Source organism: Kogia breviceps, chromosome 9 (genome assembly GCF_026419965.1).
Source record: "Kogia breviceps isolate mKogBre1 chromosome 9, mKogBre1 haplotype 1, whole genome shotgun sequence".
Classification (NCBI taxonomy): domain Eukaryota; kingdom Metazoa; phylum Chordata; class Mammalia; order Artiodactyla; family Physeteridae; genus Kogia; species Kogia breviceps.
Genome location: NC_081318.1, coordinates 18,429,792 through 18,444,729, shown reverse-complemented (window position 1 = coordinate 18,444,729; position 14,938 = coordinate 18,429,792). Strand labels below are relative to the sequence as shown.

At 42.7% G+C, this 14,938-nt stretch overlaps 1 protein-coding gene across 1 annotated transcript in view; it reads left to right on the top strand.

Annotated features, from left to right (window-relative positions):
* Nucleotides 1-267: 267 nt before the first annotated feature.
* Nucleotides 268-14,938, top strand: part of BPGM (bisphosphoglycerate mutase) — a 32,696-nt gene continuing 18,025 nt past the window's right edge. The window contains exons 1-2 of the mRNA XM_059074416.2: nt 268-395; nt 12,713-13,374. Coding sequence (XP_058930399.1) covers nt 12,774-13,374 — 601 coding nt within the window. The 5' untranslated portion in view covers nt 268-395; nt 12,713-12,773. The remainder of the gene's footprint in view (nt 396-12,712; nt 13,375-14,938) is intronic.

Sequence of the window (14,938 nt, the reverse complement as noted above, 5' to 3'; positions counted from 1 at the left end):
CTCGACCGCTTAAGAGCTCCTGAAGTTTTCCAATTGCCGTGGCGACGCTCCCGGCTTTGTTTTTCTACTTCCCTAGGCAGAAGCCTGCCCACTAGCGTCAAAGCTAGCTCGTCACTGGCCTGAAAATGTGCTCGTCTCCTCAGCGAGCCATTTAGAGCCTTACTTTCTACGCCGGGGATTTGAAAAACGGAAAAGACCTCGACCTGTTCCTGGGAGTAGGGTGGGGCTGTGAATGAGTGACAGCTTGACCCTCCAATAGTCAGAGCCATAGGACCTTCCCCTTCTGGCTCCGGGGCTAGAAAAGAGAGTCGATGCCGGCAGCAGTGATGAGTCGTGGGAGGTACTGGCTGCTCGGCGGTTCCGAGGAGCGGCTGCTGCTGGTGGCCTTTCTGCAGGTGAGTGGTTTTGTTTTGGAATATTGCTGTTGCGAACGTTTCCATTTCTCAGTGATGTGGTGGTTTATTTTGGCGTGCGGGAGGGCCAGTTCCTTTCCTCCCCGGGTTCAGTCTTTGATGGGAGTCTGGCACTCGCGCGTCCACTCCTCAAGCTCCGACCCTCACTTATCCCCCAGGTCCCGCTCAGCTGCCCCTTTGTCAGAATAAGCCTCTCTGGTCTGACAGCCGAAAGGAGGATTCCGCTTGGTAGAGGTACCTTGACGGCAAGAATAAACATGAGTTGAAGGGAGTGATGAACTCAACTCCCTTCGAGTCTGAGGCACGGGGTGACAGAGCCCGTCAATAGTAGGGCTCCTACTGGCAGGGAGCTCGGTTTGTTTTCAGGGCTGTGCCACTATATTGAGGGCCATGGCAGACCTGGCCCTAAAAGTCTCAGTAGACAGAAAAAACTTGAACGTCATGAAAGGAGAAAGGTGAATATCTGCAATGGTTTCATGGAGGGTTCTAGTCTGGAGCTAAATCACAGGTTCTTCGAACCACTACAAATGAAAAAGTAAGTGTATTTCTTCTCCTTTCGAAGGGATGGGGGCCATATTACTGGAGAAGGACAATAGAAAATGTGTAATGGAAGTGAAGTTCACAGTTACGTTTTAAGGATAATTGGTTGTTAGTTAACTTATTGTGACTCTCATTCCCCTACCACCTCCCTTCCAAATTATGGAGGCTTTATAGCTTGTGAGTGGTACCAGAATGTTAACTGACTGAATGCACAGTTTTGGGGAAAAAAATCAAATGCTATCTTTCACCAGTAGCTACTAGGGTTTTCTGTAATGAAAGCAGAACACATGTCATTTTGTCTTTTATTTTAAAAGTGTCTTCCCTGAGGCCAGGGGACTAGGTTTGATCCATCTTTGTGTTCCTGTAGCACCTCACACACAACAGATGCTACTCAGTTGTGGTGGGGTTGAGAGAAGCATAATTCGAGCAAATGGTGTCGTGGAAGGAGCTCTGAGTTGGCAGTCAAGACACCTGGGTTTTAGTCTTGAAGCTATTTGTGTGATCTTAAATCATTTCAGTTCTCTGGCTCTTAATTTTCACATCTTTAAAAAGTGGATGTCGCACTGGGTTATTTCCAAGGTCCATGCCTGTGTTCAAAGTCTGTTTTAAACTAAAGATCCTTAGACGTTTTCCACCTCAAGTACATCAGCAAAATCTCATTGCAGTAAATTCCTAACCAGTCTGTTAGCAAATAAAACTTCCCAGCTACAAGAGTAGTACCTGTTCTTTTGTGTCCATATTTAAACCAAACCAAGTGGATCATTGTAGAAAATTTGGCCGCTGTCCAGAATGAACATTGTACAGAAGTATAATGTGGCAGAAAATGTCATCCTTTATTCCGTCACTCAGAGGCAACCACTGTTGGTGTCTGGGTAGATCTTTCAGTCCCTCTTCCTCTTTTGCCTTCTATGGTTGTTTGAAATTAAGTGGCACATTTCATTTTAAGTAATGACATCTAAATTCAGCCATACCCTCATCTTTGTGTGTCTGGTGCCTAGAGCACAGAGGACATGCCAGTGTCTGAACTGTTAGGTCACTTGAACATCCTTGAAATGAAATCTGGTGTGAAGGGATATTTATTTATTTATTTATTTTTAATTTTTTTCTTAAATTTTTTTTTTATTTTTAAACATCTTTATTGGAGTATAACTGTTTTACAATAGTGTATTAGTTTCTCCTTTACAACAAAGTGAATCAGTTATACATATACATATGTTCCCATATCTCTTCCCTCTTGCATCACCCTCTCTCCCACCCCAGGGATGTTTATATGGGGAAATAGGACTAAAAGTATCACTTAATAACAAAACTCTTTAACTGAAACTTGGCCACAAATATGGATAAAATATAGTTTATAAAGTGTAAAATAAATGTTAGCCACTTCACTAAAGCATTTGGATTGTAGAATATTGCTTAGTATTTGGTATGCTTCTAGGTTTGTATCTTACTGTCAGCGCCTCTTTCCTGAAACATACACACAACATTTGATTGCATTCCTACTTCCACTGTCTAATTTAACCTTTCCCCTTACCGCCACCCTCATTTTGCTTTATTCCCAGCTTTTGCTTCCACTCACACCATCAGCAAAGCAGGATCACTCTCAAGGGCCTGAGGCCTGTGTCAGTCTTCATATGTTAGTCAAAGTCTGCTCCATTCAACCAAGGATACCTCACACTCTTTGGTAGACGGCCTCACCGTAATCTCATTTAGTCTTCTTCATAGCCCCTTGAGAATAGTAATTAGATAGGAAGGAGGTGTCATGAGTGGGTGTTGTGCACATTGGTGATGCCACGTAGGCTGGAACAGGCCACATGCCCCAGGCACACACATATGGCATTACACATGTATGTCCCTTTCCTGTGAAGAGGGCTCTACCTGCTATGGTTTGTTACCTTTGTAACAAGTGGTTAATAGGTATAAAGTTGGAGAATGACAGGGTAATAGTGTCTGGAAAACACCCGTAAGTAATAGCATTTGCTCCTGGTAAAGAGTTGTTCTTATAATGCAAATACAAATGGAACCGTTACCATAAAGCCTTAGGAAAAGTAATAGATTATGGAACAATAGGTACTTTTGGATATAGTCATGTTTGAACTTTTCATATTGAGCTGGGCTTGGGGAAAGGCATATTTTAAGACCCTAAGGAACTGAGCTCCAGATTTCATTTCCCTTAAGAACTGCTCCTTTTTAATCTATCAGAAACACGATTAACCTCTTTTTTTCCTATCCTCACATCTAGCCAGCCTATCTTTATAGAGTTAGATCTCTAATGCAGTGGAGGTTAAGAGTTGTGCAAAGGTATGTAGTGAGGATTTGGACCAGGGAAAACATCCAAGTGGTCTAGGGTAGGATTTGAATATTTAATATTTAAGGGTAAGCTTGGGCTCAAAGCAACTCTGGCTCTGCATGCCTTATTTTATACTACTTCAACATTATATCATTGATCACATTTCTTACTCAATTTTGGAAACAGAAAACAAACTAAGTGTTTAGACTGGACTTTATCCTATAATTTTCCCCACCTGTTCATGAGTTGCCATACTAGAGTATTAGACATTATTATTTTTCAAACACCTGAGGAAAGGAGGAAGCACTGTCCCAGGAGCATTGGTTTGGGAGAGAGGATGAGACTCAGTTATGGTGGGTGAGGGAGAGGTATGTGAAATTATATGGTTTAATGAGGAGCAGGTGTAGGAGGCAGCAGCAAGATTTTTAGCTACATTTGTTGATACCACCTAGAGATTCTGGAAGTATTGTAGAAGTAACCTCAGTAAATGCAATGGCCTGATGTGTACCAGTCTCCTACCTACCTACCCACTCTCTCCATCCCTACCTTGCCAAAAGGATGCTAATCTTGAAACATAACTCGATTTTACAGTGACATTTATGGAAAGGATATTTTTTACCCTGTTGCCAATTTAGGTGGGAAAATAATGCATATATATATATATATTTCAAAAGGTCTTTGAAAATATGAGTCATCTGCAAATTGTGTTTTCTTCAAATCACCTATTTGTTTCTTTTTTGCCAAGGCAATTCCATAACACCCATTCCTGAGCAGGTATACATTCACCTGAAGTGTGAAGCATTTATAAAGATGTCTAATAAAAGTAATGCATGTCGGGCTTCCCTGGTGGCGCAGTGGTTGAGAATCCGCCTGCCGATGCAGGGGACCACGGGTTCGTGCCCCTGTCCGGGAAGATCCCACATGCCGCAGAGCAGCTGGGCCCGTGAGCCATGGCCGCTGAGCCTGTGCGTCCGGAGCCTGTGCTCCGCAACGGGAGAGGCCACAACAGTGAGAGGCCCGCGTACCACAAAAAAAAAAAATAAAAAAAAAATAATAATAATAATAATGCATGTCGAAATGACAGATTATATTTTTGAAGTTGGTTAACAAGATGAATAATTTTTTTCCCTCTTCTATCTTGAACCCCTTATTAAATAATTCGATGAAGCAAAATAAACTACTCAGGCTGATTTAAATGTGCTCAGTACCGTCTTCAGTGAGTGATAAAAACAGTTATAAATGGGATTCCATTATTCAAGGCACTTGCAGTTCTGGCCAAGAATGAAAGCAGGTGATTTAATAATGTTGGGATTATCCCATGACAGGATGCTTAAAGCTTCAAAATGGTGATGTGATTAGTAGATCTGAGTAATCCCAGCTAGGCCAGGGTTTGGCAAACTAAGGCCTTCTGACCCACTACCTGTTTTTGTACAGCCCACAAACTATGAATGGTTTTTAATGGTTGAAATAAATCAAAGTATAACAATATTTCATGTGCATGAAAATTATATGAGATTCTAATTTCTTTGTCCATATGTAAAAGACAAAAAAAGTTCCAATATGTTTATTGGAACACAGCCTTATTTGTTCATACATGCATTGTTTATGGCTGCTTTCAGCAGAATTGAGTAATTGTAACGGAGACCACATAGCCCACAAAGCCTAAAAAATTTATTCTTTGGCCTTTTACAGAAAAGTTGCCCCCACCTGAGCTAAGCTGGAGTGTCTTTCACATCATCGCCTTTACCCCTTTTCAAGAGCCATTATGCTTGTCCAGGTCTTCGTTAAATGTTACCAGAATGGTTGCAAAGCCTCACAAGTATTCAGATCCCTAGTTTTCCCATCTCTCTTACTTGTAGGTGCTGCCTGATCCTCCTAAAATACACATTATTAACCCTTTAATGATGTCCCAATACTTACAGAAGAACCTGCGTTCTTTGGCACAAGGCCCTTTTTGGGGCCACTATTCAGTCTTATCTTTCTAGACTAGTCTCTTCCTACTTCCTTGTTATACCCTATACTTAGTTTAAGGTGATCATATAATATTCCAGATGGGACCTTCAAGTGTGAAAAGGGCCCTATAATAAGTATGTTAGGAAAACAGGCCTAAAGCAAGACTGTTCTAGGCAAACCAGTTTGAATGGCTCACCATTTCTCCATAAACACCTATTCCCTTGCCCTCTGCTCACTGTTCCCTTAGGCTGGAATTCCTTTTCGTTTTTCTGTAGATCTGAATTTTAAACATCTTTTCAAATCCAGCTTAAATAGTGCCATGTCCAAGAAGCATTATTCCAGAAAAAAATCTCTCCTTTTCCATCTCCCATATACATGAACTGCTTTCTCATGATGTGGGTTAATTTCTGCTTTAGTGATACACGCACGTATCCTTCCCCCCATTAGTCGCTTGGAGACATCATTCATGTTGGATTCTATATTCCTCACAGGCCTAGCATTATGCCACGTTCAAATGGAGTTTGTAACACGTTTGAAGAGTGAGTTAAGTCTACCAGACTTGGTAGACTGATGAGTATTTGGGAATGTATAAATCATCCATTTTAACGTAATTTAAGTAGTGAGAAAAGTTGGGTTCCCAAGGACTGAGGACAGAGCCTTGGGTGACAATATGGCGGTGGAGCAGAGTGGTTCAAGACATATGTATAGGCTTTGGGGTCCAGCCTGCCTGAGATTGAAATCCAGCTCTGCCAGTTACAGTCTTTGTCATCTTGGGCAGGTTAACCTCACCTCTTAGGTTTCTGCATCTGTAAAACAGGAGTAATCATAGAAACTTCTCCGCAGAATGGTGGTTGAGGATTTAAATAGTCCCAAGGACACGGTGAGCACTCTGAGAAAGGTAGCGGCTATGGTGTCATATGCTGTCTTCATCGTCATAGTACTGTTGCTGGCAGGCAAAAAATACAGATTCAGTAAGAAAGAGAAAAAAAACATCGTATATTAACGCATATATGTGGAATCTAGAAAAACGGTACAGATGAACTGGTTTGCAAGGCAGAAATAGAGACACAGATGTAGAGAGCAAACGTATGGACACCAAGTGGGGAAAGTGGTGGGGGGGGCGGGGTAGTTATTGGTGGTGGTGGTATGAACTGGGAGATTGGGATTGACATATATACACTAATATGTATAAAACAGACAACTGATAAGAGCCTGCTGGGGCTTCCCTGATGGCACAGTGGTTGGGAATCCACCTGCTGATGCAGGAGACATGGGTTTGAGCCCTGGTCTGGGAAGATCCCACATGCCGCGGAGCAACCTAGGCCTGTGCACCACCACTACTGAGCCTGCGCCCTGGAGCCCATGAGCCACCAACTACTGAGGCCCGTGCGCCTAGAGCCCGTGCTCCACAACAGGAGAAGCCATCGCAATGAGAAGCCTGCGCACCACAACAAAGAGTAGCCCCGCTCGCCCCAACTAGAGAGAAGCCCGTGTGCAGCAACAAAGACCCAACGCAGCCAAAAATAAATAAATAAATAAATAACTTTTTTTAAAAAAAGAACCTGCTGTATAAAAAGTAAATAAATTAAATTTAATTTTAAAAAAAAGAAAATATAGATTCAACACTGGGACATAACAATAGAAAGAGCTGGGAGAAATGCAGCACCAAAATCTCAGAAGATTTTTTTTCTTCCCTTGATAGAAGTAGTCAGCTTCAGAGGGGTCAAAGCAGTGTAAGTCCTGAGTGAAGATGGTCTTCACTTAGTAAGAAGTAACTAATCAACAGTCCTTTAAGAGAGCATTTCAGTAGAGTGGGCAAGGTATAAGTTAGGTGTCAGAGGACTAAAAAAGTAATGGCCAGAAGGAAGGGAAAAACAGCCAAGAGGAAGCGGCAGGAAGATGAGATGCAGAGTCATGTGAAAGATGTGTTTGTTTACTAAATTTCTTTCTTTGAGCCACACCATACTGTAAAAAGGAAGGAACCCTGGGGTATGGTAATTTAGTGACCCGTGTGGCCCTTTGGGGGTATGAAGTAAATCATTGACTAAAATTAGTGCTTAATTCAAGTGCCAGTAACCCTTGCCAATGATAAATGAGGACCCTTAAGAACCAACTCCAGCATGGTGAGCTTTACCAAAAGCAACGTAGAAAAACAAAGCTTGATTTTTAAAAAGGATAGTTTTTAATTCTTAGCATGGCACCTTATTATAATTTGGGGGTGATTATTGCCTGGCTTGACCTTGTGATTTGAGGGTTTTCTCAAGAGCAGTCATACGTCAAGCCCTCCTTTATACTCACCTTGTTTGTGTGCATTTCAGGAAATGTCTGCCTGGGTTTGGGAGACAAACTGTGACTGGAGATGCTCCTGTGAAGGGAAGCCTAGTGAGCCTAGATGCTCACACCCAGACTCACAAATCTTCCGTGGTGAGGTAGAAAGAGTGCGGGTGTCAGAGGCACAGACCTGGATAGCAGCTCCAATTCCATTTAGTGGCTCTGTGTTTTTGGACAAGTCAATCAGTGTCTCGCTTTTCTCTGTGGAGATTATTATGGCCGTTCATGTTTAGTTGTTTAGTTGTTATACTAAACCGTAACAAGAAGAATAAAGTGGATGATTATTCTTGGCTCTGCCTTTGCCATCAAATACATTGGAATTCTTGAGTTAAAGCTTCCTAACGTCTTGGGCCTAACTATTTTTGCTTTGGTAGTTACCACTAAAAATGTCAGGCCTTAGCCTTATTGACACAAGCTAATCCTTTTTGCCTAACTTTGATTCAGTCAACACACCTACTAAGTACCTAGTATGTGTCAGGTGTCAACACACCTACTAAGTACCTAGTATGTGTCAGGTGTCATGCTGGGTTCTAGAGATGGGGCAGTGAGTCAGACCAACCTTGATGCAGCTTACAGTCTAACAGGGCACACAGACGTGGAACAAGTGATCTGTCACAAGTGACCCATCACAACGGCACCCAATGTCCTAAAGCAGGGGACTGTGGAGGCACCTCACCGCTTCCCAGTCGGTGGGAAAGAAGGGCAGAGAAGTCTGCAGAGGCTCTAAAAGCATTGTCCTCAGACCAGCAGCCTCAGCATCACCTGGAAGCTTGTTAGAAATACAGATTCTCAGGCCTGCCCCAGACCTACTCATTCAGGCTCTGGAAGTGGGGCCCAGCAGCCTGTTTGAACCAGTTCTCTTGGTGATTCTGATGCACATTAAAGTTTGAGGGCAACTAGCCTAGAGAAAATAACATTTAAGCTAAGCGCTAGAGCTACACCAGTCAATACAGTAGCCACTGGTCATGTGTGGCTATGGAGCCCTTGAAATGTGGTTAGTCCAAATTGAGATGTGCTTTAAGTTTAAAATACACATCAGGTTTCAAACACTTACTAAGAAAAAAGGAAAGTAAAATACCTCATTGAGAATTTTATATAGATCATATGTTAGAATGATAATCTTTTGAACCTAAAGGGTTAAATAAAATGTATTATTAAAATTTCACCTATTTTTGCAGCTTAGTACGGCTTTTAGAAAATTTTAAATTACCAATGAAAAAAAGCCAATTATATGTGGCTTATATTACATTTTGATTGGACACAGCTGATCAAAAGGATAACTAGCAGGTCCCCAAAGCAGGGAGGGACTGAAGGGTTCTGTGTAGGAGACAGTGTGTGCAGAGGTCCTGAGGCCAGAAAGAACATGGCATGTTCAAGGAAATAAGAGAAAACCAAAGCCTTTCAGGTCACATTAAGGATTTTGAGCTTTGTCCTAAGATCAACAGGAAGTAATCTGAGGGTTTTAAATAGGGTACTCAGTTTTCAGGAAGTTTGTAGCTAATACATGAGGGCAAGAGAGCTACAGCTGAATATTGCAAGGCTCAGAATCAAAGCTCCCCCCACCTGCCCAAAAGATGGTGGGGATAGAGGCATTTAGACAGGAAGTACTATTGAGAGGGAGGGAGCGGGACCCTGCTTGTCAGCAGCCCCTGCCCCAGGATACGAGGCACGAACACCCCTACTGAAGAGAGAAGCAGACACCTGGGAATAGTTCGGTGTTCAGTTCATTTTCAGCTTGGTTAAAGTTGAGAGCTAGAGGAAACGTTCCAGAAGAGTCCAAAGTTGAGTAGGAGTTGATTACAGAGCTGGGACTCTGCAGGGCACTGGCGAAGTTTTGGTGAAGAGAGGGTCAGGGACAAGGAAGCCTGGCACATGTGGGGATTAGAGGGTCTGTCCTTTGAAAGAGTGCGCTGGACAACCACAGAGGAAGGCTGGGGTTAGAGCCTGGAGGCTTGGGGTCTGACCAGCTCCAGGGGGCAGGAAGGCGGGGCTGGGGGGGTGGTCCTCATTCCCCTGTGGCCTGGAGGGGGTTTCTCTTTAAGTCACAGTCATACACTAGCAGACTCAATCTACCCTCAGAAATGTCTTGTTTGGCTCACATTTTTTAAATGTATTCAAATTAGTTGCTAGTATTTGTATCGGATATCACATAAAATTCACATTTCCAGTTCTTTTGAGAATTGGAAGATTGAGGACCCCAGTTCCTCAGTCTCACAGAGAAATGGGCTGGAGCTAAGTAGCAGCTACGCCCTTCATTTTTCTTTTGAGCTTCTAAGAGCTGAAATGATCACATTGAAAAAAAAAGACATTTATTTACCCTAAAAACAAAACAGAATCCACAGGTTCTCTCTGGTCTGAGTCTTGCATTCTCTCCAGTCTTTGTTTTCAGCAGCCCCAGCTTCTCCTTGTTCTCCAGAAAAGTTCTAGAATGGTACCCTTAGCTCAGCGAGACCAGATTGTACAAATGCTTTGTCCATGCACACGAGTTGCGTCCATCAGAGAAGTGCGTGTGTTCCCTGCAGTTCAGCACTTTTCCTACCACCTTGCAGCCGGCAGCACTGCTCCTCACAGATCTGCCTGAAACTTTAAATGAAACTGACTACAGTGTTGTGTTTGTTGACACTTGACATACCAGCTCGAACAATGATTAGATTGTAAAGAATGCAAACTGTAATCCTGAACAGCTCCTTTGTGAATATTCAGTACTTAATTAAATGGCAAAGATCAGTTGATAGCAAGGAGGAGAGAGCGAAGGGACTTTTGTTGACCTGAGGTAGATGCTCCAGTTTGGTACCTTATCCTGTATTCGCCCTCTGTACACAGGAGTAAGGCGCAGGTGTGTATTTGTAGAGTCCTTGTGGCTGTAGCACTATTTCTCTGCTCCAATATATATATTTTGAGGGGAAGAAACAGAAATTGTTTTATTTCTTTAAGTAAGCAAATAGAGCAGATTAAAATACTGCAGAGCATGGTGAGAGTTGCCTTAGTGTTCATGATATTATTGCTACATTTTTTTGTTCCCTCCATATAGTTTATAATCAAAAGATGATGGAGAAGTGCCTCTGCCTAAAATATATGTCCATCACACCTTCTTCATTTGAAGGGAAAGTAGCTTCATCAGCCTAAGGAGCTTCTTGTTTGACAAGACACAGTAAGGGCTGAGGTAGAGAACAATTGATAGCTTCTCTTTTCTCCATCCCCCTCCTCACCACCACCAAAAACAAAACAGTAAGTGTTGCGTGGGCATGGATCCAGTTTTTGATGGGCCTGAAACTTCTAGTACTTAGTGGATTGGGGTGGGCCCTTAAAAAAAAAAAGCAATACAGAAGTGTCTTTCTTTTGCTGCTTAAACACACACACACACGCACACACACGCGTGCACACACACTCTCATCCATTATATGAATGGATGAATTCAATGGTGAATTCATTATTTGGTCTTTCCCAGTGCCTTAGAAGGAGTTTGTTCAAGTGAGGGGCCCTGAAGCTTGAGCTTCATTAGTTTCATGATTCTTCCTCTTCTGGGCGCTGGTAATCACCTAGCCAAACACTGCCCAGTTGTCTTTCATCCCATTCTCTGTTCTTCTGCCACCCAATGCCCATCTGGGCTGAGAATAGAGACATTGCTTTCCCTCTGGAAAGCCTTAGCTCTGCAAGGTACCTTCACCTGAGACCTTAGCCCACATTCTTCCAGTGACCTGATGCTTCCCCACTCCACATGCACTAAATAAAGCTTCAAAATTTATTGATGCCTGATGAGAAAGGGAAGTCATAAATCTAACCATTGTAGCCTTTCAACCACTTGCAAATCACCTCAATCTGCTTCCTCCCTTGGGTCCTCTGTTGGCCCTCCAACTGAAATTGGAAGCTTTGTTTTAAAGACATTTTTCCCCCTTGAGAATCTCTAGGAATTACTAAAGAAAGGAAGAAATTAGATCTAGATTCCAATTAACTTTGTCATTGATTGTTATATAACTGTGGGTGAATCACAGTTTAAGTGGGACAGAAAATCTCCAGTTAATGGAAGTTGCCAAGAATGGCAGAAGACCAGGCCCTGATGTTCATATAATCTCTACTCTCCAGTGTGTAAAGTGCTGGGTTGGAGGTGGAAAGCGCTGGGCAAGTAAACTGAGCAGCGTTTGTCAGTGTAGATCTGTCCACTGCAAGGAGAGCGAGGCAGGCTGATGCAGCCAGGCCAAAGATTCTCCCCGGGACAGAGTGGGCCCAGCAGACCTTTGGGCCGGCAGCTTCACTTAGGAAGTTCAGAAACACTTTAGGGTTGCCTGTCCCTCTTTACTAGAGTCTTCGCCTGCTGAGATGTGCTGGCGTGTGTAGGACAGCTGAAGGGTTGGGAGAAGGAGGGGGGGCCTCCTTATCAGTGTGCTTCCTCTCACTCCTGCAGACCTGCTCCTGGTAATCTGTTTCTACAGGCAGCATCTCTCAGCTGCTTAATTTGATAGCTTGTTTTGCATCTGATTTATTCCTGCCAAAAACTCTATCTTGAGGGAGGTGAAAGATTATTTAGGTGAGTACCATATTGGGTGTTAATATTGATTTAAATCATTTTAATGTTTAAATGTCAAACCTTAGATTTTCTTGTATGTGTGGTGTAGCCTGTGGCATTGAAGAGCTAGTTGCCACCAATCAATGATTTACATACCAGATGAATGTGCTGGTTTATCGACTTAACATGTTTAATAACTTCGATAATAAGACGAGACTGGTAAATTATTTCTCCACCAGAGGGAAAACAAAATGAGAAGGGTGCCTTCAATCTTGAGTCAGCTTCTCAGTCCTGGGAGTTCCCAACTACAAGTCATCCTTTTAGACACCTACAACTCATTCTATTAAATCTTGTCTTCTGTAAGCAGAAACTGCCTTTTTATCTGGTGGAAACGTAGCATGCCAATAGAGTGAAGTGTTCTGTTGTTTTATGTCATACAATTAACTTACTACCCAGCCATCAGAAAATTTGTCAACTAACTAGGTTCCCTGTAATTAATTATCTGTAGACTCTGCCTGTATGTGCCACAGTATGTATGAGTTGCCAGATGTCTGATGTCAAAACTGTTCAAGGAATCATTCCAGTGTGTTTTAGAAACTGGCTGTTGAAAAGTTGTGCTTCCACACCCAGGTAGTTAGTTGAATGAAGAATATAACTTATACTTTTTGTTTCTTCTCTTTCTAGATGTATTGCTGTCACTGAACACTGGCCCATTGGAAAGCACTAGAGAAGCTCAGCCATCAGTATGTCCAAGTACAAACTGATTATGTTAAGACATGGAGAGGGTGCTTGGAATAAAGAGAACCGTTTTTGTAGCTGGGTGGATCAGAAACTTAACAGTGAAGGAATGGAAGAAGCTCGGAACTGTGGGAAGCAACTCAAAGCGCTAAACTTTGAGTTTGATCTTGTGTTCACATCCATCCTGAACCGGTCCATCCACACAGCCTGGCTGATCCTGGAGGAGCTGGGGCAGGAGTGGGTTCCCGTGGAAAGCTCCTGGCGTCTCAATGAGCGTCACTATGGAGCCTTGATCAGTCTCAACAGGGAGCAAATGGCTTTGAATCATGGCGAGGAACAAGTGAGGCTATGGAGAAGGAGCTACAATGTGACCCCACCGCCCATAGAGGAGTCCCATCCTTACTACCACGAAATCTACAACGACCGGAGATATAAAGTGTGCGACATTCCTTTGGATCAGCTGCCACGATCCGAGAGCTTAAAGGATGTTCTGGAGAGACTCCTTCCTTATTGGAATGAAAGGATTGCTCCTGAAGTATTACGTGGTAAAACCATTCTGATATCTGCTCATGGAAATAGCAGCCGGGCACTCCTGAAACATCTGGAAGGTACCATCTTTATGCTACTACTTACTGAAGGTTGCTACTGGGCCTTAATCTAGAAAGGAACTTGTTTTTAAGCTAATAATGCACAGTTTACATAATAGAAATGCTATGCAAGGTAAATTTTTTTTCTTTTGAGTCTTTCAAGATAAGTAAAATCATATAGACTTCAGTTTTGCTCCCGTTCTTCCAACTTTAAACAGTCACTGCTGTGTTTTCAGACCTAGGTTTCCTGAATAATTGTTTTGTTCCAGTCTTCTCTTTCCCGACCAGGCTTAGTCATTGACTGGGAGAAAGTTCAGGAGAAGGAAAATAAAAAGATGGCTTATTGGAGATAATTAGTAGCCTTAATTTTATTTTGACTGCTTGATGTTATGTTCTAGAAAGTACTGTGTTGTTAACCTTCCTCTTAAGTAACATGAACTAAATGAACTCCTCTGAGGACTTGAGCTCACCAGTTTGGGGCACCAGTGATTGCGCAGTGACACCTTCAGGGGGCTTCTCCCTCCCCTCTCTCCCTTCACTAAATAATCCTGGACGGTTGTGCATTTTGAGTGATCTGCTCTGTCTGGTGTTTTCCTGTCTGTCGTCACTGTCAGCAGTCAGCTCACTGGCATTAGAATGCATTTCTCCAACATTCCCTTTTCATTCTGCTTTACTTTTCTATACGAGGCTGTGAAAAATGAAAAAGTTGACCTTGCACATGAAATAAGTAAAAATAGGTTATTGTTAACAAAATGAACTGATCCTTATAAGATTTTAATGTAAACCTTTTAGCATGTGTTTTTTTTCCCCTAATTTTTATAACATGGCCAAGAGCCAAGTCATTACTCATATACCTGACCTCCATTCATTGTGCAGAGATCTAAAATCTACAGGCTTTATTGACTATTTAAAACATCATTGGCCAGACATGGCACTTGATCTGTTTGTGTATGTGTATATATCTTATTTACTCAACTATATAAACAGTATTATTCTTCCTTGTTCAGAATAGTCATGTATTTGATTCAATATCTACATATAACTTCATCATTACTGGATTTATTATAGTACTTTATTGTTTGAAGAAGAGTTGAAGCTCCTCTTAGGACAACAACAAACTGAAATTCAGAATTTCAAAGTTTCTGCCAGAAGATGTATGCTCTCTCTCCATGCTAATTCCTTTTTTCCAGAGATGGGACTTAGATCTCTTTGTGGCCAGATTCCCTTCCCTTAAGAAAAGGCCATCATCTCCTTCAGGATCCTCTTTTCTTCCCCATCTCAGCTAGGAAATCCTCCTTTTAAAGACAGTTTCGGGCTTCCCTGGTGGCGCAGTGGTTGAGAATCCGCCTGCCGATGCAGGAGACACGGGTTCGTGCCCTGGTCCGGGAGGATCCCACGTGCCGCGGAGCGGCTAAGCCCGTGAGCCATGGCCGCTGGGCCTGTGCGTCCGGAGCCTGTGCCCCGCAACGGGAGAGGCCACAACAGTGAGAGGCCCGCATACCGCAAAAAAATAAAAATAAATAAAAAAAATAAAGACAGTTTCCTGCTGGTTAGTACCATTTACCCATCTTCAGGTTTAGAGCAC